Source organism: Poecile atricapillus, chromosome 2 (assembly GCF_030490865.1).
Source record: "Poecile atricapillus isolate bPoeAtr1 chromosome 2, bPoeAtr1.hap1, whole genome shotgun sequence".
In the NCBI taxonomy this organism is placed as follows: Eukaryota; Metazoa; Chordata; class Aves; order Passeriformes; family Paridae; genus Poecile; species Poecile atricapillus.
This window is the reverse complement of record NC_081250.1, coordinates 110571213-110598488: the sequence shown is the minus strand read 5'-3', so window position 1 is coordinate 110598488 and position 27276 is coordinate 110571213. Positions and strand designations below refer to the sequence as shown.

General features: G+C 39.6%; 1 protein-coding gene across 2 annotated transcripts in view; it reads left to right on the top strand.

The window, feature by feature from the left end:
- GAREM1 (GRB2 associated regulator of MAPK1 subtype 1) overlaps nt 1–27276 on the top strand; it is a 103281-nt gene that overhangs the window by 21560 nt on the left and 54445 nt on the right. For both annotated transcript variants that reach the window (XM_058831881.1, XM_058831880.1), the window contains exon 2: nt 3028–3168. In XM_058831881.1, the coding sequence (XP_058687864.1) occupies nt 3028–3168 (141 nt within the window). The remainder of the gene's footprint in view (nt 1–3027; nt 3169–27276) is intronic.

The following is a 27276-nucleotide window of genomic DNA, read 5'->3' as shown; positions in this document are numbered from 1 at the left end:
CAAAGCAAATCCCAGGAATCTCTCTCACCTATGGTTAGGAAAGATCAGGGCTTGGTAAGGACAGACCTGCCCTTTGTTAAGGAGCCAAGAGGAGTGTCAACTCCCTGTCACATCTGCTTCACCTTGTCTCCTCCAGTCTCCTGTGGCAAAGCACAAAATTCATTTCCGATGTAATCGGTTGCAGCAAATAATTGGTGTAATGAGAATTGTGGTTTCCAAGGTTCTGTTTAAAAAAATACAGCTACTTCCAGCTGCAGACTCAATTACGTAGTCGCTCTTGGGCCTGCCTTACTAATCTCTTTTTGCACTCACCTGTCCCACCCAGTTTTAGTGGAGCAACCACTTAAACAGATCGCAGCATGTGAGCCATGGCTGGCAGCACCTTTTCATAATGGGTGTCTTTATTTTCCTGAGAATATCTTCCTCAGATTCGTTGAGGGTGATCCATACTGTAATTATTTCCCTTCAATCCTGGATGTAGAGTCCAGGCTCCTTTTAGGTAATATTCTGAAATTATACCTACAAATTGTAAGGCAGAGAAAAAGTATACCAGAGATGCTTTGTGTTTTATTCCAAATTTGTTCACCACTGTCAGTGAAACTAGCAAAATACTAGGTCTTCCCTTAGGTATCATTGGTTGGATTTTGTTGTGGGACAGAATAATTACTTGCTGTGACGGATTATAGGAAGCATGAGTGTAAGTCTCAAAACTGAAAGTTAAGTTTCAAATAACACCATTAATTATTATTATTATTATTGTTATTGTTATTATTCTTTCCCTTAAAATAGTAAAGCTTTGCAGCTGGATGAAGGTAATTTTTACACATATTAGAGGCTGCCCTGTGAGCAGAAGCCAGGAGATGCTCAAGGTCTGATAATTTGCTAAAACTTACCAGATGCATAATTCCTTCAGCCAATATATCTGCATTTCTTTCAAGATATGGATGGGAAAAGAGTTCCCTGATGCTGCATGGTAATTTTTCCACTCTTCCCTAGGCTTTATGAGATGCCTTATTCCCAGTGTGCTGTGGGTGGAGGAGATCAGGAACTGGTGTTAAGCAGCCTTCCTGTCTGGGCTGCTAAGGAATGTGGTCCAAGGAAAACCTGAAAGCCAGTTCATGAAATGGCCTGTTTACCTGGAAGCTACTTTCTGTAGCTTTTTCTGTGGAAAAGAAGGAAACCTAGAAATGTACTTATATAGGAGCAAGAATAACTGGTACTAAGGAGCTTTGTCTACCTTCTGACTTCTTAATCTTTACTTTTTGTTTTTCCTCTACACCCCTATCATAGCAGTTTACCCATGGTTATAAGTTAAAGACAGAGATGGGCAAAACAGGAATATTTTTAAGGTTTAACAGGCCATGGAATAGCAGACCCATGCAAGTCCATCTCTTGGACTCTGCAGGTTGTGCCATGTCTCTCTCTTGTTTAGCCAGATCTGAGTTTCTGGAGGAAATAAGCAGAATTCTCTGGCCAAATGGTGACAGAGCAGATGCTTGTAATGGTCTCTCCTGATTTAAAATGCTAACAATTCTCACACACACCAGTTGCTCTGTTTTAAATTGTGTAGGAGGGTGCTTTCTGATAGAATGGGAGCATGAAATTAGGCAGGAATGGGGTGTGTAGAAGCTGTTGCCTACGGTGGAAGAGTGCCTGTTCCAGGCAAAAAAAAAGCTCAATGGGAAGTAGCTCTCCTCTGCAGAGGTTGAACAGAGGAAATGTCTGCTGCCCCAGGCTGAGGAAATTCTCATTCTTCCGCTGACTTTTAGGAATATCAGGACAGTGAGGAGAAAGTTCAGTTTGTTGTAGTAGCTGAAGGGAATGGGTTTTGTCCAAACTTGATTCCAGGGCTAAACTATTTGCGTTATTTTTGGCTGTAACTGCAGAGGGCTGGTGGGAGAGAAGGAAAATTAAATTTAAAGTTTCATTATTCTTGGCCCATGTTTAGTGTCTACTGAGTGCTTCTGGAAGTCCAAGTGACTGCTTCAAAGACACCTGGAGAAAGGCTGGCTTTTTGTGTGCTTAACACAGAAGTGTACTGTGCAGGACTGTGGGTGTGTGAGAGGAGTTCTGTGACGATATGCAGAACAGCTTCCTGTTGGAAAAAATTCCTTGTGGAATTTTGTTGATATATTAGTATCATATCATGCTTGAGATGCGTAGCTGGTGCTTTAAATGGTCTGTTTAATATGGCTGTTGGAATTGCTGGAAAACCTAGCAAAGCACTCTAGACCTGATCACACACTGCAAACTGTAGAACAGGGGAGGATACTTTGCAGAAATGCAAAGTTGTTAGGGAGAAGGGAAGAAAGGAGAGCTGGATCTTTGGCTGTGTTTGGGATAGGTTTGACAGACACCAGAGTACAAGAGTATGAGAGAATGCCTTAGAAAGGTGAGCTACACATCGTCTGGGTAGGCTTCTGGTTAAATTTTAGTCTGAGAGGGGACTCAGGTGTTTGTATTTTTTTTAAAAAATATTTATTTATTTATCTTCCTTAAGTGATAGGATTAAGCAGTGGCTTGCAAAAGGATAGAATGACAAAGATGAAATCTCTATCTGAAGGTGTGATATCCAGTTACTACTGTATGGTAGTGTGATGCTTATCTTTTCAAATACGAAAATGTGTTGGACCTTTTTTTTTCCTTTATTTAAAAACTAAAGGACCTCTCAAGTATTTGTATTGAGTGAGATAGGCAGACTAAAATAGAAATATGAAAAATGTGTTTATGCGGAAAGTTGAAAAAGGAGGCCCAAAGCCACTACTCAGTAATCTGGATTGCATCTCTGTGATAATCCATGTGTGCACTGAGGTATTTTGCTTCATGTTTCTTTTCTGGAAGGTTAGGTGCTTAAGTTGCAAAAGTGAATACTGGACTTGAAATTTAATTGAATTTTTAATTATCAAAAAGTCTGGAAAAAATAAACACCAATAAGAATGAAATGTTTGTTGCAATATTTTCCTAATTCATCATGCAGTAAGTGCAGTTTGTTTTATTTTTTTAAAAAACCCTACATCTGTTTTGCAGGAGAAACTGTAGAAGGTCTTCGGGAGAGTGATTATCTTCTGATTCATTCGTGTCGGCAGTGGACAACAATTACAGCTCACAGTCTGGAGGAGGGTCACTACGTCATCGGGCCAAAGATAGAAATCCCTGTACATTATGCAGGTAAAGCTATTGTTGACCTGAAATACAAACTCAAAATTAATTAATTGCCTACCACTTACACTGATCATTATATTTGAGAGAGTGAAGCTAAGCCTCTCATGCCATTGTCAGTGAATTAGCTTTTCAGTAATGTTACAGAGCAAGAGATACTGACTTGCTTGCAGGGCTGCTAAAGAGATGTATTTCATTGAGCAGCACATTGACAGAAGACATAGCTGTGTAGAGGAATTGGTTTCAATTTGAGCGTAATGAGTTGCCAGCACTTCTCATGTGTGAATGTGGAGACACAAGTGTGAAAGTTTGAAATTGCCTTGAAATGTTTGGTCAAAGATGGAATAGATTTTACATTCAAGCTGGAGGGGATTTTCTGATATTTCCATGTTAAACGTCAGGGACTCTTCATAATAATACTGCAGTTTTAAATTAGTGCTCTTCACTAGTGCCTTGTCTTTGTCCGCCTTCTTGGGTGATAGAGAAACACTGTTGTTCCAAGTAGCTATGATCCAACTAATCCATATTTATTTTATGATTTTGAATTATTTTTACTTTCCTAGGAAATTATTTTTAATACTTTTTCCTGCTGCTTAGTGTCCTTATTCACAAGCTGAACAGAACAATACAATGTGAGTGGGAAGTGCTTATCTTACAGCAATAGATAGAAAACTTTTAAAAGCTGGAAAATGTGAGCTGAAAGAGCCGTGGCTACAAAATAAAGATGTGGGCTCAGTGTTTTAATTAGTCTTCTGTATAACCAGTTATCAATTGAATAATGTACTTGGCTCTGCTACAGTCTCCTTTAAAACACTCTGCACTGAGGGTGTGCTGAGTTGGACAAGACCTGGCTGAATTGCTTTGTGTCTGTCACACCAGTACTGCTGCAATGCAGCCAATTCCAGTGATGAAAATTACACCAGTTGCCTTCTTAGGTACTGTTTCTCCTTGGAATTCACTGCTGGAACATTAATTTTTCTAAGATACAGTAAAGGCTTCTTCTTGGCATATAGTGTCATAATGTATGCAGCTTTAAAACTCCCTGAAGTTAACTTTCTTATGATAAACATTTTCTAGTGCTTATGCTTAGTAATATTGATTTGTTGTTTTTTTTTTTAACATCTCCTGGATACATAAGCTCCAGTGGTGTGAACAGATAAACACTTCACTTCCTTCAATATGAATTCCGTGTTTTAAAATCCTTACATTGATTCCTGGAAAAAGGAGAACGGAAAATAAAATGGTTATTGGTATGAAAGATCTAAAGGGGTTTACTGAAGGCTTGGTTTGGTCCTTTATTTTTAAAGTTAGCAAAGATATGCTAAGCAGGGTTTCCTGACTCTTCATGTTTCCATTCATTCATGTCTTAAATTTACACAGACACCAGCAAAATCAAAATTTATCCCCTGAGATACTGCAGAAGTGTCAATGCGCTTTTCTTCCTGGCTTGTGTTAATGCAGGAAAAGAGGGTGTGTTTAGTTAGCAAAATACATTTTGCTGTCAAAGAAAGTTCCCCGCCACAAAACTCTCATTAATGAGATGAAAATACCTGAAAGTTCAGAAGCTTCCAGTGAGGGCACTTACTGAACACATGATGAGCTCCAGTGTTGCCAAAGGAACTTCACAAAAATGGTCTGTGCTAGCTTGCAGAACCAGAGCGTGTCTGATGGGCTTGCCTACACGAGAGATGAATCTACATGTTTGAAAGATTAGTTAGCGAAGCACTGCAGTTTGCACTTGGATGCATCTATAAATGCAGTTAGAGGTGTTCTCCCTACCCTAAAGATTAACTTGTGCTGCTGTGGAGGACCAGACAGAGGTGCCAGCTAAGATGTACTGCCTACCAGAATGACCCTTCGAGATGGAACGTAAGAGTTCATTGAAATGACTTTCTAGGTTTGTTTTGGCTTTAATAGAATACATTTTTTTTTTTTAAACCCCACAAGAATTTCAATGTCATAAATTGCAACATGATTTTGGTTGTAACAGTTGAGCAGGAAGATACACTGAAACTGATTTTATTTTCCTGAGATTACAGTTTAAGTACCACAAAGTCATCACTCATATATATATAAGTATGAGCATAAAGTAAATCTTACTTTGCTACTTGTTAAAACAGGTTTTGATACACTTATTAAACAATACAATAAAACAAATACAATAAAGCCTTACTAAAGAAGGGGAATGCTGTATTTTACATTTAAGTGAAATTTTATTACTAGAACTTGAGTTGTGCAGTCTTGCTGGTGGTGCTTTCCCTAAAATTAAAGTGCTACCCTGGTTGTTTCTTTTGGTAGTGGCAGACATGGTTAATTTTTTTGGTTCAAGATCATATATGACAGCTGTTAGTGCAACCATTCTCTCTTGAATATTCTCTCCAGCCTGCTTCTCTTTAGCGTAGATATTAATGTAGCATCAAGTTAAATTTTTATGTAATTAAAACCAAATAACTAATGTGTTTCTGGCACTTAAAACAACAGAAGTCTTCACATGCATATAGAATGGAGAGCATATCAAAATTAATGTCCTGATAGTGCCCTGTATTGGTGTGAAAGAATGGGTTTCACAGGAGTCCAGTCACAGCAGATGGACATTCCTTTGGTGTCAATTGCTTTCCTCAGGTACACAATTCACACTTGATACTTACAGAAAGGTCTTATCAGCTCTCTGTCTGAACTAGTTTTGTGTTGTTCCTGGTACTCTGATATCCTTAATTTCTACTCTAAAAGCGAGTGTGTGTTTCCAATACCCTCCAGTTGATGATAAATATTACCGGTTACATTTTCCTTAGGCAGCACAGTAACCTTTACCTTGATAAATGTCTCCCCTGGTAGTCGCTGGAAAATACTGGTTTATGATCTCAGTTTGGATGATACAGGACATGCTGGTACCTTGCAGAATTACTCTTTGCTGTGCTGCTGCTTGCCAAGAAGGGTATTTTTCATTCTTCTGCAGAAGTTCTGCATAGAAGGATGTGTCCCAGGGATATGCTGGTGACCACATCTCAGATGTGTTCTGTGATAACTGAAAGGCACTGAAGAGACTCTCTCAGAGTTTTTATACTGTGGCCCCTGGGTGTTGTCTGATTCTTCTTGCATTACCTTCCTGAGCTCTACAGCTCAAAACTATTAAAAGTGTTTCTGAGGATTCATCAGCTCAAGCCACAGAGGTGTTCTGCTCTGGCTGTAAATGGCTTGGGTTCAGTCTGTTGTAAATGCCTGTGCTACGTGGTCACAGCTGTTTATGTGCGCAGATAATTGATGTGAAAGTGGATGATCACGTTGGATGTGGTTGCTTAAAACCTGCTGCACAGGAAAAGTGGCACAGAAGGCTGTGGAGTGTGTGCATACCCCCACCTACACAGTGCAGTCTTTTCTTTGAAAGGCCATGCTAGTGGTGGTGAATGCATGCAATGAAAGACAAAAATAATTTAGGATGAGTTGGTAGCATCTAGGTAATTTTGCCCCAAATACTCACTCCCATGTTTAATCAAATCATAACAGGACTTTTAATGTTAGGGTTTTTTAAGGCCTTATTTCTGTTGTTGCAACTGGTGGTTCATTTTCTCAACTGTTTGTTTTTTTCCATTCTGAGAGGGAAGCTGTTCCTTTGCGATGATGTTTAAAAAAAAACCAAAAACACACAAATGTAAAAATCCTTTTCTTTTTCTGTAGTCTTCTACTCAGTTTTGCCCAGAGTTTGGAGGGAATGCCTCTTAAGTATCTGGTGCCATCTGTGCCCACACAGGAGGCAACTAATAACAAAAATACTTCTATAATGATATTAGAAAGTAACACCCTACTCCAGGGTGTGCCACACTGTGACACATCCGGGATGTTGAAAATACTCCTGTGAGCTCACACCTCCCCACCAGAGTGAAGGTGTGCAATTGCTAATACAGATTAATCACTGGTGCCCTGCTCTGATTGCTTTCCCAAGTGTACTGATAGCTTTCTTAATGTCTTTTAAATGAGGAAATATAAAACCTTGTCATGTGAACCTTTCCCAGGTGGGGTGTTGGATGGGAATGAGTCAGAAAGCCCTTCTCTGGTGTTGGAACTGGTGTACAAACACCCCACTGAAACCTGTTTCTACTGGTTTGATTTGTTAATCACGGAGCAGTGCCTCATGGACCTGCTCCTCCCCGTGTCCTGCTAGCACAGAGGAAGACGCTCTCTGCAGGTCTTCTCAAGAGTGAACTTGCCTTGGCAACAGGAGAGCAGGACAGCTCCCTGAGATTTGGCAACATGTCTCTCCAAAGGTCCAAAGGCATGGCTGCCTCCAAAGCCATTCCCATAGGCCTGTTGCTACCCACCCTGGAAGAGCCATCCCTTGCACACTGAGGGAGGAGAGCATGGTGTGAGTTAGGCATCTCCCAGTTGTCTTGAGGTGGTGACAGAGACAGCAGATGCTGTTCCCCTTTAGCCACCCTGACCTCCTGCATCCTGGTTTGGAAGGTCTGGAAGAGCTCAGATTTTTCCTTGGGTGATGCTGAGCACTCTTAAATGTTTACAGTATGTTGGATCTTCTGTAAGTTTGCTGTAGAGCTCTCTTCCTGGTCCTGGGGAGAAGAGCAAACAATAGACTGCACACATCCTTTGCTCATCAGCTTTATGGTATCTGCTGCCAGCTTGTGTTACTTTGGGGACAGAGCCTGCTTAAGTTCAATTCAGACTCTCCGCTCCCTCAGATGCAATTTAATGCTGTCTGCTGATCAAGGAAGGTGGTGCTGGACAAAGAGTGCTTTGTCCAGTGCTTTGCCTCCCTGGGAAGAGCAGGTGGTGCCAGGGAAAGCTGTGCTTGTTCTTCTGAGTGAGTTGAGCAGCACAGCTCTGATGGGGTAATTTTAAGTTCAAAGAGCTGGGTGAGATCTAAGACAGGGAGGGACACTGCCTTAGAGAGAGAACTGAGAAAAGAACTTAGGTGAGTCTGTTCCAGCCAACAGGCACACCACTCCCTGATATGAAATGTTTTGCACTTTAATTTGTGTTTTGCTTTGAACTTGACCTGGCACTGAGCTATCACATAGTTCTCCTGAGGCTTTTGTGCTCTGCAGCAGAATATCACTTTCTAGAGAGCAGGGCTCACATGCAGGACTCCTGAGAGAGGCAGGCTGCCGTGTGTACGTGGGCTGGTAAATGATTAATGAATGGATATCCTCAGAAGAAAACCAAAAAATAAACCTACCCACACGTTTAATCCCCCCAGTACTCAAGTTTGTGTTGTTTTTTTTCTTTTTTTTCTTGAAAAGGGTTGTGTACCTGAAAAGCAATTGGAGGTTTGAAAACTTTTCACAAATGCTTCTAATAAAAGAGCATTGCCATCAGCATATACCCTTCATGCTTTTAAAAGAGAAATATGACTTCTGTAGTTTTGAATACTTGACTGTGTTATGTTTCTTGAGAACAGCAGCCTTTCTCTCCACATAAACATTTAGAAAAAAGTGCATTTAATATTAATTTTAAAGTCTGATTGTAAAGTAGTGCCTGGATATTGCAGAGAGAGAGAGGGCATTCATTCTATTGAACAGTTTGTGCCTTCTCAACTCTGAGATCAGTAATGTCCATAACACTTGTAATTGCCCATATAGCTTTGTTATATGCTTTTCTGGAAATGTTTATGCTTTAAAATATAGTTGTTGACTTGATTTCAGTTTGTTGCTACCTCATTTTCCCCACAAAGGCTTAGTTTTTTTATTCTAGGAAATCACTGCATTGTAGTCTGGAAATTCTTCATATTTCTGACTTCTCAAACCTGTCTCCTTGAAAAACTGGATGGACTCTTGTGTACAAGCAAATATCCATATTCCTCTTCTTTTTTTTTTCCTCAGAGTTTCCTTCAAGTTGTCAGACTTTCCCATGGTCCTGTCTGTTATTTCACTTTCTGTGCCCATTTACATTTTGAAATTTCTCCATTGATCTACAGTGCAATATCAAATTGCAGAATTAAAATGCATTCAATGAGATTGCTGGCAAAAATTGCTTATTTCTTTTTGGATCTGTGGGTGCACTTATTCTTCCTGTTCTTTCATCTCCCCCTATTAGCCAGTCTGGTGAAGCAGCAGCTTTTTACCTAATTTTAATGAAACATTCCCCTTTTGTCAGATCACCTGTGTTGGAGAATCCAATTTACTTTGCGTTTTGTTTTGTAACTGCTAAGGAAAGTACACACATGTTTTCCTTCTTTCCCCCCACCCCCCCACCCTTTTCTTCTACAGTCATGTGCTGGCAGCTTCCCAGGATGGAAGCTATGGATCAGCAATGCCCCTTCAGTGTGGAGAAATTATTCAAATTTCGTGTCAAGTGAAATGACGCTGTGGAATTCTTCATCAGGTTGCACAGCTGAGACTCTTTCACTTTTGACTTCATCTCTCTGGACCCAGCCAATTTTTTTTTGCAGTGCCTAGTTTCCCGAAAGTTACCATTTCATAAGTTAAAATCAGCAGACTGTGAAACTGTTTCTTTCTTTGTGTATCTACAAATAAAACAAACAAAGCCTTATGTCTGTGAGATTCTTGGTATCCCCTACAGAACCTGTAGAATTTGCTTGATGTTCAGTTTGGTGGGTGGGTATATCAAAGTTTGTATCCAGCTTTTTAATGATACCACATTCAAGACTCTTTTAGTTCCAATTTACCTTTCAGATATTTCAGATGGTCCAGACAGCAAAACTGGAACTGCTGTAAGAGTCTGCAGCCCTCAAAGACTGTTGCTCTTTGATGTAATGAGAAAAGTAGGATTAGTTCACAGGGTAGTAATATTTCAAGCAGTGGAGGAAAAGTCTGATTATGTTCCAGAAGTTAATGGAAATAAAATACTTGCATTTTCTCTCTTCCTTTCTAGCCTGGAATAAGAGTCTGTGGTTTGTAGACACCAGTTCCACTATAAAATGTGCTTGGTTTTGTGGGATTTGCTTGATGCCTTAAGCACAAAGGGACCAAAAGCTTGTGATGACAGGGATATTTTTCAATCCTTTTGCAGTGAGGTACTAGGTGGGAAGATACTTTCAGATACACTAGTCTTGATCTCTTGTTCTCCTCTGCTTTGACTTCAGCACAAGTATAATCTTATCCTTGTATTAAAAAAACAAAACACCCTAAGATTTGGCTCAGCGTTTAACTTCGCGTTTTATTTGTGAGGAGGGAAGTAGGGAGAGAGAGGGAAAACCTGCATCATTTACAACTGATGACTCCTAGTATCACATGCTCCTCTTAGACTTCCACAGTTCTTGGCTGTTACTCAAAGTCTGCGGACTTGAAAGTTGCTGAAATTCAGCTGTGACCTTACAAGTGTTCACTGTAAGGTGGTTGATGGGGTTTTTTGTTTCATTTTGTTTGCTTGTTTCAGATCTCCATGGACAGCAAAAAAGCCGATTAGAGCTGCATCAATTAGGAAAAAGTTCTAGAGGCTCGTACAAAAGAAATTAACTGGGGAGGATGACTTTTTGAAAGATTGAAGTTGAGGGAAGGGTAGAATAGCAGCCAGGAAACTGGTTCCCAGAAGACTGGGAGATGGCCTGAATCACACAGGATTTGCTTGGCATTGCTTGAATTACTTTGCCTTAGCTCTTGGCTGGAGCAAGGGAGTGTTGGGCTCATTTGCATGATGCTGGAAAGACTTAAGTGCTTGGGAGAGGGTCTTAAAAGCTGCCTAACTTAACCACTGGGAAGCTGAGAGAAAAAGGCTGATCCCCACTGGGAATCTGAGGTGTATTCAGTGCTGCACTTGAGGTTCTGGTCCGATCCCGCATTTCTATTGATTTGAAGCTACCCTAAGCACTAGCTAAAAGGAAATTGGAAATGTGGCTCCTGAGTTCTCAAGAGACAGCTATTCTCCTCTTTCATGAGGTCTAACTTCAGAATTCAAAAGGGAGGAGTTACATGAACACTACAGACTACCCAGCTGGTGAGCTCCTGCAAGCAAGATTGAGGCAGGGAAACAGTGCCTGTTTCTAGGCACTGAGCAAGGCATGAATAAAGTGAGAAGCTGCTTCACCCCTTGCCTTCCCTGACAGAAAAGCATTCAGTTACAAGTCTCTAAGGATAATTAAGACAGTCAAAGAGGGTCTCTTAGCCTATAGTCTGTAATCGCAATCTGGAGCATCACACCAGTTTTCCTTAAGTAGGAATTTTACAGTTTCAATACCACCCATCTGGTCATGAAGTTATCACTTGATGTGATAAAGAGTAAAGAGAAAAGAAAGGTAAAGACTATGTTTAATCAGTTGAAAAAAATACGTTTTCCCTTCTGTGCAAACTTGGGGGAAGAATTTTTATTAAATTCTGAGAAATGGTATATTTTGAGTTGATGGTTCATATGGGCAATGATGCCTTTTGTTAATCTGCCATGTAACGCTGCATGAATTTTCATACGGAGTACCAGGTGCAGAAGAAAGCAAGCACATGTGACTGCTAGGAATGAAGCAGTCACCAGTGCAGCTACCCCATGACTCTTACCTGGATCACAGTTCATGCTAATAGTGGATGAAGACTGTTGTAAAGAAGTACAGCCTTTAATGCTTGGGGATTTTGGTTATGAGCTACTGCACATTTCATTTGGTTGATTCTTCTGCTTTTGGTTTCACTTTGTTTCAAGTTCATCCCCACTTTTTCTGTTCCTGATGACTTGTTACGTGGACTAAATCTGCATGGGAATTTGTGAGGGAAGAAATTGCCATGAGCTTTCTATAATTAGTCTATGAAATCTCTTTCAGACAGACTGTCTCTTTTCCTTCTGGGGGCTGGAGGGGGAACTGTTACAACTGAGCTAACATGGCAAACAAGCAAGGCAAAAATTATTGATGTCTTTCCCTTCAGTAAATACAGAACCCAGCTGGCAGGAATGTAGAGCAGGAATTTTGATAGGTCATGTGTGGTTAGGGAGGGAGCTGCAGAGAAATCTAGTCTCACAGGATGACGTCATCCTGTGAATTTTTGGATGCCCAAACAGATGATTTTTTTTTCTTGGGTGGTTTTTTTTTTTTTTTTTTCCCTGCTGGAGCCAGTATTTGCTGCTGAAAACAACTGATAGGAAGTGTGGTAGGAATTCTTCAGTCAGCATCCTCCCTATGGAAACCGGCACTCTTCACGTCTGGGAACGAGAACTGGTCACGTCAGTGCTGCCAATTAAAGCAGCTGACATCACTGATGTCCTAAGCTTTGACTGAACTACTGTACCAATTGGTGCCAATAGGAAAATAAAACCGTGCTATTTAAGTCATGTATAACTGTTTATATGGAGAATGTAATTTGTGTGTTTAATTTAGCCTGTGATCCAATGCAGTGATTCTGCTGTGTCAGGGAAAGGCACTTCTGTGAGCTTTGAAAGTTAAAGAAGTGGAAAAACTGGCATTTTCCTCTGTCGTGGGCTGTTGTACAGAGGTTTTCTGTTCTCAGTTGGCAGAGATGAACTTGTTTCAGTGGCAGGGAGTGGGGGGGGAAGCTATTAACACTAATAGCAAAGGTGACCATTATTACCTGCAGAGGAGGAACATGGGTATTTAACTTCTTGTTCTGAAGGACCTGTGCAGCAGAGAGAAACTGAGAGCCTGTACTTTCTTGCAGCTTTATGTACAGATGTGAAGTTCTGTCTTCCATCCCCTTTACTTCAGGTGAGCCTCCATTCTTCTGTCGAACCCAAGTGTGCATTTTGAGTCCAAAGCTAGGTAGAGCAGGGGCAAAAAAAGAAATCCGTTGTAAGAAGGCTTTCATAAATGCCCTCAAACAAGGAATGCCAGGCTGCTGAGCCACCTGTCACAAAATCTACAATGCTGACAGATGCTACTGTCATCTTGGGTGGTTGATAGCCTATGTAGAATAAGAAGGACCTTTTAAATCCATGTGTTAAGGTTATGTTTTTCAGGGGAGGCACCTTGATGTCACACTCTTTAAATATTTGTCACCAGTTCAACCTTTCCGGTTCATCTCACATGGATTCTATATTGCAGTGGACTGGGACTAGCCAGCCAAGTCTGGCTGGCTGCATTTGAGTGACTGAAATAAATCAAGCCAGCTGCATCTGGTCATTGTTGCCTTTTCCATGGCATTCACCTGATCCTTCTTTTGCTGTGTGTGGATCAGCTGATCATGTGAAAGGTCCCATTTTTGTTATGATGGCTGCACACATGTTCAAAAAGAAAGAGGGATATGTGAGTAGGATGAAAAATCCCATCTGAAAGTCTTCATCAAAATGATGGGAAGTACATTTATTATGTTCTGCCAGAATAATTGGTCTGTGTATTTTATTTAATTTTTAAAATTATGTATAACCTTTTGAGCATAGGCAAGTGTGAGGTGTGTGTCTGTGGAGGACAAAGCATTCAGCAAAAAGTTCTGACTAGAGAAAGCTGTTAAAATGCTGTGTGGGCCTCTGCATTTCCAGACTCAAAAAGTAAAGTCTGTGTAGGCCAAGTGGGATCACTGTGAAGCTTAGTGGGAAAAGTGAAACATGGATGAGATGGATGGGCAGGGTGACTTGAATAATCCAGTTCTTTAGCTACTATGTCTCCGATAAATTAAATACTAGGGCTCAAAGTATATGGGAAAATGAAGACATTGGCTACACAAATAGCATTGCCAAAAATAGAACAAAAAAAAAAGTAGTAGTGCTGCATTAGATTCGTGGATCTGAGTTGGGAGATTCTTACAAGTATGGCTTAGAAATCCAGAACCAATTGTTGGGAAGGATGTGTCTCAGAGTCACTGTAGTAGAAGAGCTAAAGCATGTCCTGGGGTCTGGGTGGGAAATACTCTGTGTAGAAATGAAGTTGCTATATGATACTAAATCAGCCTTAGGCTTCACTAGACACTGTGGGACTTTGGATTTTGGGAAATGGTCAGTAACTGTTCTGTAACTGTTCATGGTATCAGATTTTTTCTATGCAGTGCTGTTGAACCATCCATGAGAAAAGTTGCTATAGAAACATAACACATGAATTTAGACAAACTTTCTAAATAAAATCAATAGAAAACCTGAATTTGAGTTCAGACTGGTAGTGTCTTAAAACAGCATGTAAACAGAAGTGACATTTATAATAAAATCTAGTATGCATGTGTTCCTATCTGCAAAGCTGCTTTATCTGAGTCTAAAAAAAGGCCGAGATGGACTCGAAATCCTAAGGGTTGGGGTGGGTTGGTGGTTCTTCTTTTTTTCTTTAATTTGATTGCTGCTGTCTGACCACTGTCCCACTTCAGGAAGTATGTGGCTGCCTATGGGTTACCTGTTTGGCTACTGGTGTGTCAGTACACACACCATCAAAGGCACACAAAGGTGTCAAAGGATCTGATGGATCTAGTGAATCCAAAGATCTCTAGGTAGATGGCTGGGACCAGATGTGCTTGTGCTGACTTTTGGCATCCTGCTGGCTATGGGAGTGTTAGGGCAGTAGTGGTGGGGGAGAGGAGTGAGGGGGAGGTAGGGGACAGCAGCAGCAGCATGGGTGGTGGTGGTGGATGTCAGCAGGAGGGAGAGATGGAGGGACAAGGGCTCCCCACTGGGAGGTCAGGAAACACCAGCCCTGCAAGGATGAGGCGTTCTGCCAATCCTGCTTTGGGATCGGGGCTCCCCTGTCAGACTGCTAACTTGCTCTGAGCACCGAGTAGCATTCAATACTCTGCCTAGGAAAATTTCTGGTGCCATTTTAGCAAAAAGTTGCTGTGCTAATCTGCACTTCTGGTTAAAATTCTAATGACTAGAATTAGTCTGTCTAGAAGAAAGAGACATATGGCAAGCAAATGGCCTTTTTTAATAAGCCTCCCACTCAGCAGTTGGCTGCTCATCCAGTTTGTGTGTGGCACAGTCTTAGAGCAGCATCTTCTTGCCAGATTAAAAAAAAAAAAAATCAAATCCTGCAACTTTTTGGTGAGTTTCCTTTCAGGAAGGGGAGTGGGAAACATCTTAATGTAAGTATTAAAGAAAGACAAAACTTCACTGTAGCTTCCTCAACAATTTTTTACCAAAGCTGTAAGAAAATATTGCAGAACCTGGTTTAGCAAACTGGAAAGCACACAGTTCTTTACCTCTCAGTGGTGGCTGGGTACCATATATACTTTTTTAGAGCATGTGAAATTTTCGATGACAAATAAAATGAAGTAACATAATGTCTGCCTTCTGAAAGTCACAGTAGTCTGAAAGGCTGTAGTAAATGATTGCAGCTGGTCTATAAAATCCTATTAAAATGAATTTCAATAAATACTTGTCAGAAAATACTGCATTTGGTAGTCAGTAGTAGGTCTGGAGGATTGGTGGGACCACTGTTTGTAAACCATGGGTTCCACCAGTATGGGAGCGTAAAATTTATGATGATCAGTCTCTGCTGTTAGTAATGGCTGTGTGACTGATCTAAGAGAAATCCATTGACAAGGTGCAGCTGTGTAAGGATTCAGGCAAGTAAAAACTTATTTATGCCCAACTTCCTCATTCAGCCTTATGACTTCAGATGAACTTGTGGCAAGGTCAGGCTGTCATTCAACATTTAACCTTGACTGGTGAAGAATATTCTGTGTTGTGGCAATGACTTTTAGTATTGGCTCTGACATTAGTCGTTGTTCTCATGTTGGAATTAGCTTGTGTGTAGCAAAGGGAGAATACCTTGTGCTCCATCATCTTGCTGCTAAACCCTTCTGAAGCTCCTCTTGTCCAATAGTGCTGCTTTTCCTTCTTGCTCTGATTTCCAGCACTTTTCCAGGCCACTCAGTGATTGTTCTGAAAGTGTGAAGTACTTTTCCACCCTCCGTGTGCATTTGTGGCTACCCAGCCCTCAGCTGAAAAGTGAGGGCTGCTTGTGCAGTCCTTTATCTCGAGCACTGCCACTACATGGTGGGTTTTTTGGATCCTCCATGGGAAAGAGTCTGGTTATGTACTTCTACAAGAAAAATAGAGATGTGTTTCAGACCTGTTTCAGTAGGATTGCCTGAAAAAAGAATGGGAATTACTGGCGTTCACTGGGGTGGTAGCAGCTGCAATGTGCACCTAACCCTTCACCTGGTGCTATTTACTTTGTCTTTAGTTGCCATGACTAAAATCCTTGTGGCTCTTTCAGAAGAGAAAAGGAAGCTATTAGCAGCACTGACTGTTCATCCGGCTCTTTTGATAACGTATGAACTCGTAATTGCAACTTAAAATAACTTCTCCCAGTCCATCCCTTGCCTGCACAGTTGTTATCTAAGCAGCCTGGAAACAGAGCTGTGCTGCTGGCCTCAGGCGCTGCCAGGTCTGGTGTCTGACAGACTGGTTTCAAATCTGGGGATGAGCTTTTCAGCTGGCCAACGCAGCCTGGGTGTTGGAGGTCTTTTTGCAGACTGTTAATCTTCAGTCTTGCAGGCTTTCTTCCAACTGTGTGTCCAGCAGGGATTCTTAGGGAGCTCTCCCTCCCCAGGCCTTGCCTGGACGCGTGCCAGCTGAGTGCGAATGTACAAACCTTTTTTATGTCACATTGCTGGTGACCAATTATAGCAGCACAATATGGAGAGGGGGAGAGCAGAGGCATTTGACCCTCTGTATTTGCCAAGTTGTATTATCATAGCAAGGTGTGAGTAATAGCCTCTCTCTTTCTCTTTTTATATCTATATATATCTATATATATATATATATAGATATATATGTATATATACACTCTCAATATTAGATCTCACCTGGATTTGATTTCCAAAGTATCTGTATACCTGAAGGCAGACTACTCCCAGATACTTATTCTTTGTATGTAAGCAGTAAAAATCATTCATTGTGAGTGAGTTGAACCTTTCGGGGGGAAAATGTAAATATGTTTTAAGAAAGGTATGCTCTTATAGGCAAATAACTAAAAAAGCAATGCAACAAAATTGCCTACCTAATTTTACCAATTTGGCTGAGCTAAACTGTGTTCTTTGCTGTTGGGATGCTTGTGGGGGATTTAATTTTTTTTTTTAATTTAGGTTTTCCATTGTAAAGCGTAAAGGGTATGTACACTCCTTTAGCGTGATGAATTAAATAGGATCAATGAGGAGCTGGTAGGTCCTGCTGACTGCACAGTAAGTAGCTGACGGTTTCCTATCTGGGAGTAAACTCATAAGGTATCTAGTTTTATTTTCATTGTCTTGAATTCATCTGAAAAAGAAAATTTAAATTTTAAAAAATTTAAAGAAAATTTAATGCAACTCAAAATCAGGCTTCTGCACTTTCCATCTCTGGTTCTCCAAAAAAAAACAGAAGAATTCTTTCATGTGCAGTTTTCAACAATAATATAGTACTTTAATATATTTCAATATTTCATCTGCCTTCAGGTATCTAATGTCACAAATCTTAAGAGCAAAAAATAAAGTTAACTGATCTGTTTGAGGGAGATGGTGAAAGATGTATGTGATGCTGTGAAATTCCTCTATGGCATGTTGCCACAACTTGTATACATCTGAGTGGGTGTGTAAGGAAGCTGGTGTTTCTATTAGAAAGTTTCTGCAAAAGAAATTCAAAGTCCCCACTTTCCATTTTGGAAAAAGCTCTTAAGGGAGTGGGGAAGGAAGGTTAAGTCCTAGAATTAGAAACTTAAGTTTCTTAAGTAACTTAACTTACTTAATTCTTAAGTAAGTATTTAAGAGCTAAGAAAATTTAATTTCTCTTCCCCAAGTTTTGAAAACCAAGCTACTATATGAATGCTTCTGAGAGGATTGCTCTGCCCAAATCACTAGCAGAGTTATCTGCTGCCTTGCTTAACACAAGGCTACTTTTTCAGGGTAAGAACATTTTCAGCTTTAAATGCCTGTTGTGCTCATAAGCTACTCTGATGGATAGGAGCTGTACTACATGTAAACAGAGACCCTCACTTTGGAGGGTCTGTGTCATAGGAGCTGTATGCTTGATTTATGTGAATATTTCTAGTGTTTGCATTGTGTGTGGTGATGGGTATTGATTGTTTTCCATAGTTGTTGATCCGGTCACAGTGATACTCAGATGCATTCATAAAATAAAGTGGAGGAGAAGATAAGCATTTACTGCCTGGGGCCTCCCCTTGAGTGCAAGTAAGCCCTGCTCGTCCAAATCTGAATCAAAAGTTTCAGCTGTTGCATTTTGAAAGGCAGCACTTGAATAATACTTGGTCTTGTTCATAATTTAGTTGGATCAGTTTAAAACATACTCATTTTGTAAAGGCTTAGTTGTTTATAAAGCTCAAAACCTTGTTTGGATGGCTGTTTGGAAAACTAAAATGGGGGACCTGGTTGGTAAGCATTTGCCCAAGGCTTCAGTATCATTGACTTCAAAAGAAATCAACAATAGAAACTATTTGGGCTGGTTTTGGCAGATGAGGCTTTTTGTTTCTTGCTTTCCTCAGTTGGAGGGATAATCTTGGGAATGGAGACTGAATACTTTGACTGGCATTGTTATAAATATTAGCCTCCCTTGCAGGAATTCTCTGTACTAAACAAACAAACAAAACTGTTTTAGAAGTTTGTTCCTACATGTGAGGAACCATTAAAATGAGCACAAACACCCTCTTACCTATGTCCTCAAACAGTTTCTCTGAAATAGATTTAAAAATAACTTTGTGTGTTGTCTTTTTACACTTAGGTTCTACTTGTTCTACAGGCACAAGTCCATGTTGTTGTATGCTACAGCATGTTGTATCATGGCTTCTTAGGCTAGATGAGTTTCACAAGTTAATTATGCTTAAAATTAACAAATGCTATAACTCTGAAATTTGTCTTGAGTGATTTGTTTTGTTGTTCTAGGGCTTAGTAACCCTCATCAGGTAACTCTTCAAAAAGTATTGTCTTCATTTGAAATGCTCATCAAGTTGTTTCCGTTGGTAATTCCTCACTGGAGGAAAATTTCTTTTTTCTCTGCCTTAAGAAGGAAGTGGCTGTAGCAAGTGGATGATGTCAGAACTTTTGGGTAATGTTTGGAGTAAGAGAAAAAGCAAACAGCAGGGAAGGATTCGATGAAACTCTTCATTGGCCTCTCAGGAAAACTTTCATGGATATATGTAACATTTCCTTAATTGAGCCATTGAATTTTTTATTTTTTTTTTTTATCTTTGTCTTTTTTCAAGACAGTGATAAAAATCACAATAATTTCAATGGGAGCAGAGCTGGATTACTAATAAGGGCTCTTGAGAATACCCTATTTCTGAGTATTTGGAAATACTTTTATTCTCTCTCTGGTAGTCTGCTCATACTACAATGGTTCAAAAAGTGAAAAATGTAAGGAAGCAATGTGGGTGGCTTTTGGTTATTTGAACACAGTGCCCTGGATCTATGGGTTCACCTCAGTGAGAGGAGAGGGAAGCTACAGATGGCAAAGCTTCCAAACCTTACTCAGGGACAGCTAAGATTCAAAAGCCTTTTGCCTTAAACATGGAAGCTTGATCCAGTGGCTATAAAAGAACATCCATCTATATACAGAAATAAATGATAGCAATATCAGTTTAATACCCAAGGATGAATGGAGATAATGCAGATAGGAGGGTGCATATATTTGTTTAGCTGATTTCATATGAAATGTAGTTCATATGTAGTGGCAGCAACAACAAAAATGTGATTCCATATTAAATTTACTTTGTTTGTAATAGCAGCAACAGAAGAAATGTGTCCTTACAAACTCGGATGTAAGTACAATTATTAATTTTAAATGCAATGAATTAGTCGCTCCCAACCACACACAGCAATGGATTTATGTGTGTTGTGTCTTGGGAGCACCTTTTAGGTTCCTTACTCTTGACTGCTGTGGCTCAGAAACACTGAGGGGTGAACATTATAAACAGGGTTTCCACTGAAAAGAACAGGTGCAAGATCATATGCAAAGGATTTGTATTATTTAATGTGAGCACCTCTTCCTGAAGGGCTGGACTGCAGACTCTTTGAACCATATCCAATCAAGCATTTGGAAACAGAGGCTTTTGACTGTTGTTTCCTCTCTCTTTCCTTCCAGTGCATACAATTGCATACATTAAAACTAGCTGGTAGAGGTTAATACTGTAGGATAATTTCTGAGTTTGAAAAAGAACAAGAACAAAATAAAACCCCACACATCCAAACTGTAGCAAATCTTTGTTTTTGTGGCCATGTACATTTGTAGGACTTTTAATCATAAATGGAGTGTATACTGTGCAGAAGTCAGTAACACAGTAAATGTAAAACCCCGCAGTACTGTTTTAATGGATGTCTTTCAGTCCAGTGGTAGATATTTTCTTTCTTCCTTTTCTTTATGGGTTATCACTTAGATTTGTAGAGAACTATTAACTTCAGTGTTTGACTATTCCAGAAGGACTGACTAATAGAGATGACAAAATTGTAACTGTGAACAGTTACAGAATAAAGAGTTCAGGCCAACATGGAAATCAGACTTTGAGTGTCGACACAAATATTCTTCTAAATAGTGTAAACAACCAGACAGATTATTCTTAGCAATGATTAACAAACCCACCAGAGATTTGATTGCATCCAGATTATAATGCAACATTTCCCTCTGAGCTGCAAAGTCAGTTATTTTGTCAAAATAGTAGCAATCTAACAACCTCTACTATTTTTTTTCCTGTTATTTTGTGCCTGTGTGTGGTATCACCTTAATGTTCTTGGATACTTAATAGTCCCACAGTAACTACAGCAAAATCAAACTAAACATGTGAAGAACAGCTAAGGGATTGATAAACTCGGGTAGAGATTTAGTAAATTCCCCCAAATGAAAGAAAGCACTTTTTCTGTGCCTGGCAAATTCTTTTACTGGAATCTTTCCCCTTATGTTATCAGACTGATTTAACTGTTTGTTTATTTAATTATTTACTGGGTTTTTTTTTTTCTTCTGCAGATGTACTGGCTCCAGGCATTGGCGACTAACCCGAGTTATATTTGTGGAGTTGATGTTTGTATTGTATTGATTGTGCTATTCCTAAATATAGCAAAGTCACTTTTAGACTGCTCTCTCCCTCTTGTTTTGCAGTTGTTCAGACATACATGTTAATCTGTTAAGCACCACTGTCCTGCAAGTTCAATTACTTAGCATTTAACTTTTGAGTAAAAGCTTTGTGATCTTGAGATCTGTGAAAAGCAGTAGTGGAAAAAATACCTTTATGCTGTACTTGACTATGAGAAATTTGTAATATTTTTGAATAGTTGTTAACTGTAAGAGTAGATTTTGGGCCACTTAAAAAATCCCTGAACATTCCCCTATTTTATTGTGCAGTTAGCAAGACCGACATATTATTTGGCAAAAACCATTATTAATTTCTTAAAAAGTTACCGGTGTATGGTCTTAAGGGTGCTTTGTGTTGGCATAAATCCTTCTCAGGTCCAGAATGGTGGCAGTAGGTTTTCTATGGTTTTTAAGTTCTGTAAACCTTCCAGTAAGAGGCTACTTATTGCTGTAGTTTTGCATGGACAAGACAGAGAGGCTATTCCTGTGGTTCTCTGTGAGATGAACTGCATTCTTGGCTATGAACGTGCTGTTGAAAGTCTTGGTCCGGAGGCATCTCAACGTTTAGGCTCAGCCAGGAGAAAAGAGAACTTCCCAGGTAAAACAGGATGAGACTGAAGTTCCACAGGCTGGACACATAGCAAGAAGGTGTTAAAACCCATATGTAGATAAACAACTCCTCTTAGATGAGACTCTGTATTTTTATTTACCAGATGCTACAGGCTGAGGTGATGGAAAATGAAGGGGAATTCCTGGCTCTGGGCTTCAGTATTTGTGTGGGCTTGTGTAATAGAGACCCAGAATTAAGAATAGTAACTGAACTAGCCTGATCCTGACCAGAGACCAGCTTTGAAAGTACTTGGTCTCTGGCTAGAAAGGAATATTTGTGAGAACAGTTGCAGTTTGGCACCGAGTTGAAATATATTGGTGAACACAGATGCAAAACTAGGAGAGCATCATGTAATTCCAGTATGTCTGCCCAACCACTAACATTTCAGAAGCTGCAGCAGCTTTTGGTTACATAGTGCAGGAATCTGTTCACGTGCCCCAGCTGTGCCTCAGCTCTGGACTTGTCCTCCATCAGCTCTGCAGAGGTGCCCCACTCGCGTGTGGCCTGTGATGTCCAAGTGGGACACTGCTACAGCACAGCAAAGTGGAACACCTGCTACATGCTCCTTGCATGCTATTTCTGTTTGGTAAACAGAATGTAAAGCACTAGAGGAAGTAGTAAAGACAATAATTTATAATCTTTTAAATTCATGATGTAATCAGGACACTTGCAAGGACAGAATTTGTAATCATCTTTCCTGTTTTATTAGTATTATCTTGAATTGCAAAACTCTTCCTATTATCAGATCAGTTTGTGGGTATGTTTATTCTTAGGGGCTGGTACTTCTCTTTCATCCACAAATTGAACTGTTAATGTCTGGTGTATTTACGTTACACCCATTTGCCATTTTTGAGTTCTTGAAAGATTGCCATCTGCAGTTTAACATTCTTCACTGACCATATAGTATTAGAACTTTCTTGAGTCTGATTTATATGACCTTTCAAAGGAACAGCCAGCCTAGTTCAGTTAATTAGAGCATGGTGCTAACAACACTAGGGTTATGGACTTGATTCCTGTATGGGCCATTCACTTAAGAGTTGGACTTGATGATCTGTGTGAGTCTCTTTCAGCTCAGAATATCCTGTGATTTGTGAACCCATATGGTGCATTTCCTCTAAAAATGCTTAATTCCGTAGCTTTTTCTAGTCCTTTCTTTGTCCTGCTGAAGCTAACTGGTAAAAATCCCTTCATAAGTTCTATGTGTTGACTGCTTACACATAAATGTGAATTTCACAAAGCAGTCTGCCGTATGTCTAACATACTGGCTAAGGTTTTAAGCAGGACTGAAATTAAGCTAACAAGGGCTTAAATCATACAGCTAAGGGATATGAATGCAAATTTGCCAAGTGTTGCAGCCCTAATATCTAAATGGTCCTCTAAAAAAAAAAAATTTGCTGCTTTGTTGCCAAGATTTTCTTGGGGAGGATTTTTTGTTTCTGTTTCTTTAACAGAGATGGAAAAGGTGTTTGTTTTTTTTACAAACTGATTTTATTTTTTCCCCTCATCTTGGAAGGTACAAATGTGTACTTCTAACAATTTTTTTTTAAAAATGTAGCATTTAAAAAAAAAATTGTTTGTGCTGCAGAACGTTGTAGGCACCCAGAAAAAATGCTACTCAAACTTCAGAAGCTTCTTACTTGAGCTGAGCTGTGACTGGTCTTAAGCTGTATTTAGTGGATACTTGGAAATGAAAATAATACTTGCACAAGCTGGTCAGAACATGGAGCCATGAAACCATTTTTTTATTCCATGTCTTGCTCTTACATGTTGACACAGTAGCAAGAAATGTGTTTCTAGGTGTTTGTATATGTGTATATGCACACAATAATATCCATGATCAATCACCAGACTACAGCTCATTTTCTTACACCCAATTCTTTTCTGAAGAAAAGTATCTGTATGACATGTTCAATTTCAAACTTGGTTTAACCAGTTAGAGAGCTTGACAGTCCTTTTTGATTTCTCTCTGTAGAGCACCCGTAATACCCGAAGCACCATTCAGATACATAAGCAAATCGTCCTTGTGGTGGGAAACTTTGTTCCTGCTAAAGGCAAGGAACAGAGGAGAGATGAAGAGGATGTGGCAACAGAGTATATACATTCAGGGTATATGCAGGCAAGTCTTTAGAGTTGCATGGATCTGCTTCAAATGGCTGTATAACTTTTTCTCTTTTTTTTTTTTTTCTTTTTTTTTTTTTCTTTTTTTTTTTTTTTTAATCTGGCAACCTTTTCCTCAGCTGAGTGATGCTTCCTGACTCCCTTTCTTGGTAGGGAGCCTGCATGTTCTGCCAGAAAGCAGCTGTCACTTGACACAATCTGTTCTCTGCTCCGGCGTAGGCTGGCTGCTCAAAGGGGAGCTCTGTTGATTCTTACACATTAGGAGATTAGAGAGTGACTTCAACCTCCCTTGGTTATTAGGGCTTAAAGACCAGCTGCAGAGTAAAATATTTGTAGCCTGTTTCACTAGCTGTCCACAGAGAAGTGTGTCAGAGTTACGTGCTGAAGGAGAAAGGAGTGTGCTGTTCTGACATCTATTCTGACATCTACAGATGCTTTAAGAGTATCATGGTAGATGTGGAAAAGGGAAAGCTGGGGGAAGGAAGGTGTATGTATGATCTCACAGAGTTTATGAAGTGGGATTTTTGGTTTTATTTTTTGCAGGGGTTTAATAGGTAAGGTACATGTTTTAAAATTTATATGTATGTATTGTCTACATATATACTCATATGATCATACATATCTAAATACACACATACACATCTGTCTGCCTGTCTGAAACTGTGATAATTGCTACTGCCACCTTGTTTTAGTGCCTGTTAACAATTCAGAGTTGCACGATGCTCTTCCTGAAGGCCAAGCTCTTGTTGCAAACAGAAGAATAATGGGGTAGTAATACCAAGCTTCCTTAACAGCTGTAAGTGAAAGGAAAAAAAAATACTTCTACAAAATAATTAAGCCTGTTTGGAAGGTAATGAGCTCCAGAATCACGTGCCAAGTTGCAAGAAGTTTCTGAGTTACAAGAGACACTTGTATATGAGCTTAATTCTCTAGAATAAGCTTTAATTAATAATTGGTAGTACAGGGAATTTTGCCATCTACTGAGTCATCTGAGAGTCCTGTCTAAAATGTCTCCTCAGGACAACTTTGAAAGAGTCAGTAGTACCCTGCATAAATACCTTTCCTAATGCTCTCTTTCTGTGATTACCTTCCAGAAAGTCTGATATGAAAGTAACGCCTTTGGGGTATATTAATTAAATTTAATTGAAAAGCAGTGTAGTTGAAGGATATGAGAAGAATTGATTATCCTTTGGCATTTTTCGTATTCTTAAATCTGAATGAAAAAGCATTATTTTTTGTGTAATTTTAAGGCATCCTTACACTTGCAGTGTATACAGTCTTAAATTTAGGAAAATTTCTGCTGAAGACATCTTTTTTTTATTCTTAACATTTATACTTCCATGCAAAGACAGTACAATTAAAGCCTATTAAGTGAACTAAAGTGGTTTGAGAAGGTAATGTGAAAAATCAGACTTCAGTGTATATTTGGAGTTCTCCAGTGCTCTTATAGGAAAGCAGATTGTATACAATTTGACCCATTTATTTTACTAGAAAAGCAATTGTAGACAACATGGGAATGACTCCCATCTTGTAAAATGATGAAAAACATTTTAAAGAATGTAAATGTCTCAACAAAAACAAGTTATCTGTTTAAATGCAACCTCATGTTTCAATGACAAACTGTGACATTTCTTCGTTTCTTAAAGTGCTTTTTTTCTCCTTCAGGTTATGAAATTGAGAAATTACGAAATGTCACAATAATTCAGAAAATGCATGTGTTCCACAGACATTGTCCATGACTGCTTCAGCTGTTCAGTGTTGTTAGAGATCATGAGATTGAATCCTTCTTGCCTCTCTCCCACCCCTTCCCTCTCTTCTGTCTGTAAAGACTGTTTTGTTTGTGTAGTTCTTTGGAACAAAATCCACTGACAGCAGTCTGTGCAATAGATTTATTAAGCAAATACAGTAGCTCCTTCTATAGCTTCCTTTCCTGTATTGTGCCTGTGACCCTTGGAGTTTTTCCAAGTTAATGTCAGTCTTGTGCTTCATAGTTGGATACATTAATTATGCTTATGTGGAACTGAGTGTCTTAGAGTTCATTCATTCATTCATTGCTGCTCTTCACAAATCTTGCCAAGTTAACTGGTTCCTAGAGGTGTTTGGTTCCAGCAGAAGGTCTTTAGGTTATGTTCTGTGGGACCACCTGCTAGCTGCTCATCGGTGAACTAGCAGAGCAGTGGTGACACCATGCTGCTTTCTGTTTCCAGCTTTCACCTAACAGTTGAAAGTTAAAAACCAGCACTACCCTGGAGGCTATTTTAGTACAGCAGATTCATGCAGGCTTGTGTAGTTGGAGACAGTCATTGTAACTTTGCTGTAGAGATTGGACCACTTACCTGCTGTTGAAGTTGTTCAGGGTTCTCTTTTTAAAGTTATGTCTTTGACCCATTTGACTTTTTCTTTTTCCTGTAAAGATCCTGATATTTCTATGGCCAGTATACGCTGAATACAAACAACAACATAAGAACTCTTTGCTTTTCACATTTGAATTAAGTATAGTCAATAAAACATTAAAAGCCATTACTGCAGGGGTAACAAACTTGGAAGTCTTCCTCTTCCCTCAAAAGCCTCTTGTGTATGAACTGTGTGTACTCTTAACATAACTTCTCTAAGCCTCTGCGGGAAGATATAAGGCAAGTGGTAGAAAATCAAATGCAAAGCAAAAATTAAGGGTCATACCTCACTGATTAAACATACCCAAAAAAAGTACTTTCTCTTTCAAGTAACGTGATGATCACCATTTGTCGAGCCAAGTAAAAGACATATGTATGGTGCTTCTCACAATGTTCTGCTGTTGTAGGTGTGAGCTACTTGGTGTTGCACAGACCTGGAAATCTTCTGCAAAAGTACATTGGGTACATTTTTACTTAAGTGGTGTATCAAAGTAAGAACCAGAATGAAAACAGAGTGGAAATAGTGGTGGAGCAAGCCTGGCAATACTGAATGATGACATCTTTCATGTGATGGTAGGAACAGGAAGTGCAGCAGAGTAGGAGGACAGAACCCAGCTTTGGTTACTAAATACGGTGATTGCTGTCAGGTCTCTGCTAGTCTAATTCTTCCCTAGTGGATGAGTAGGATGTGCAGGGCTTGCTGCTCTGTAGGTTATGTTATACATAAAAACTGTAGTTCCTTTGCAGGCTGATGTGTGCTTACATCAATGAAAGGAAGCTGGTCTAACTTAGGTGATGAAACTTCTGTTTATGAGGACTCTTGATTGCGTACTGGCTCAGTTATGCCTAGCTGATTGTGATGACACTGTACCTCGTTAAATTGAATTAATTTGCATATTACCTCTGGAGTAATCAAGAATAACTATAACTACGAAGTGCTTGATTTTGTCACATCATTACTCTGGAACATAAACTTTCAATAGTGACAAGAATGGAGAAGAGTAGATTTCCTAGCGCAGTTTTCCTGGAAACTTGATTGGAAATTTTTGCTTACGATGGTATTTGGGGCTAATGGATTTGCCCCATTATTTTAAAAGTAGTAGATGACAAATCAGAGTC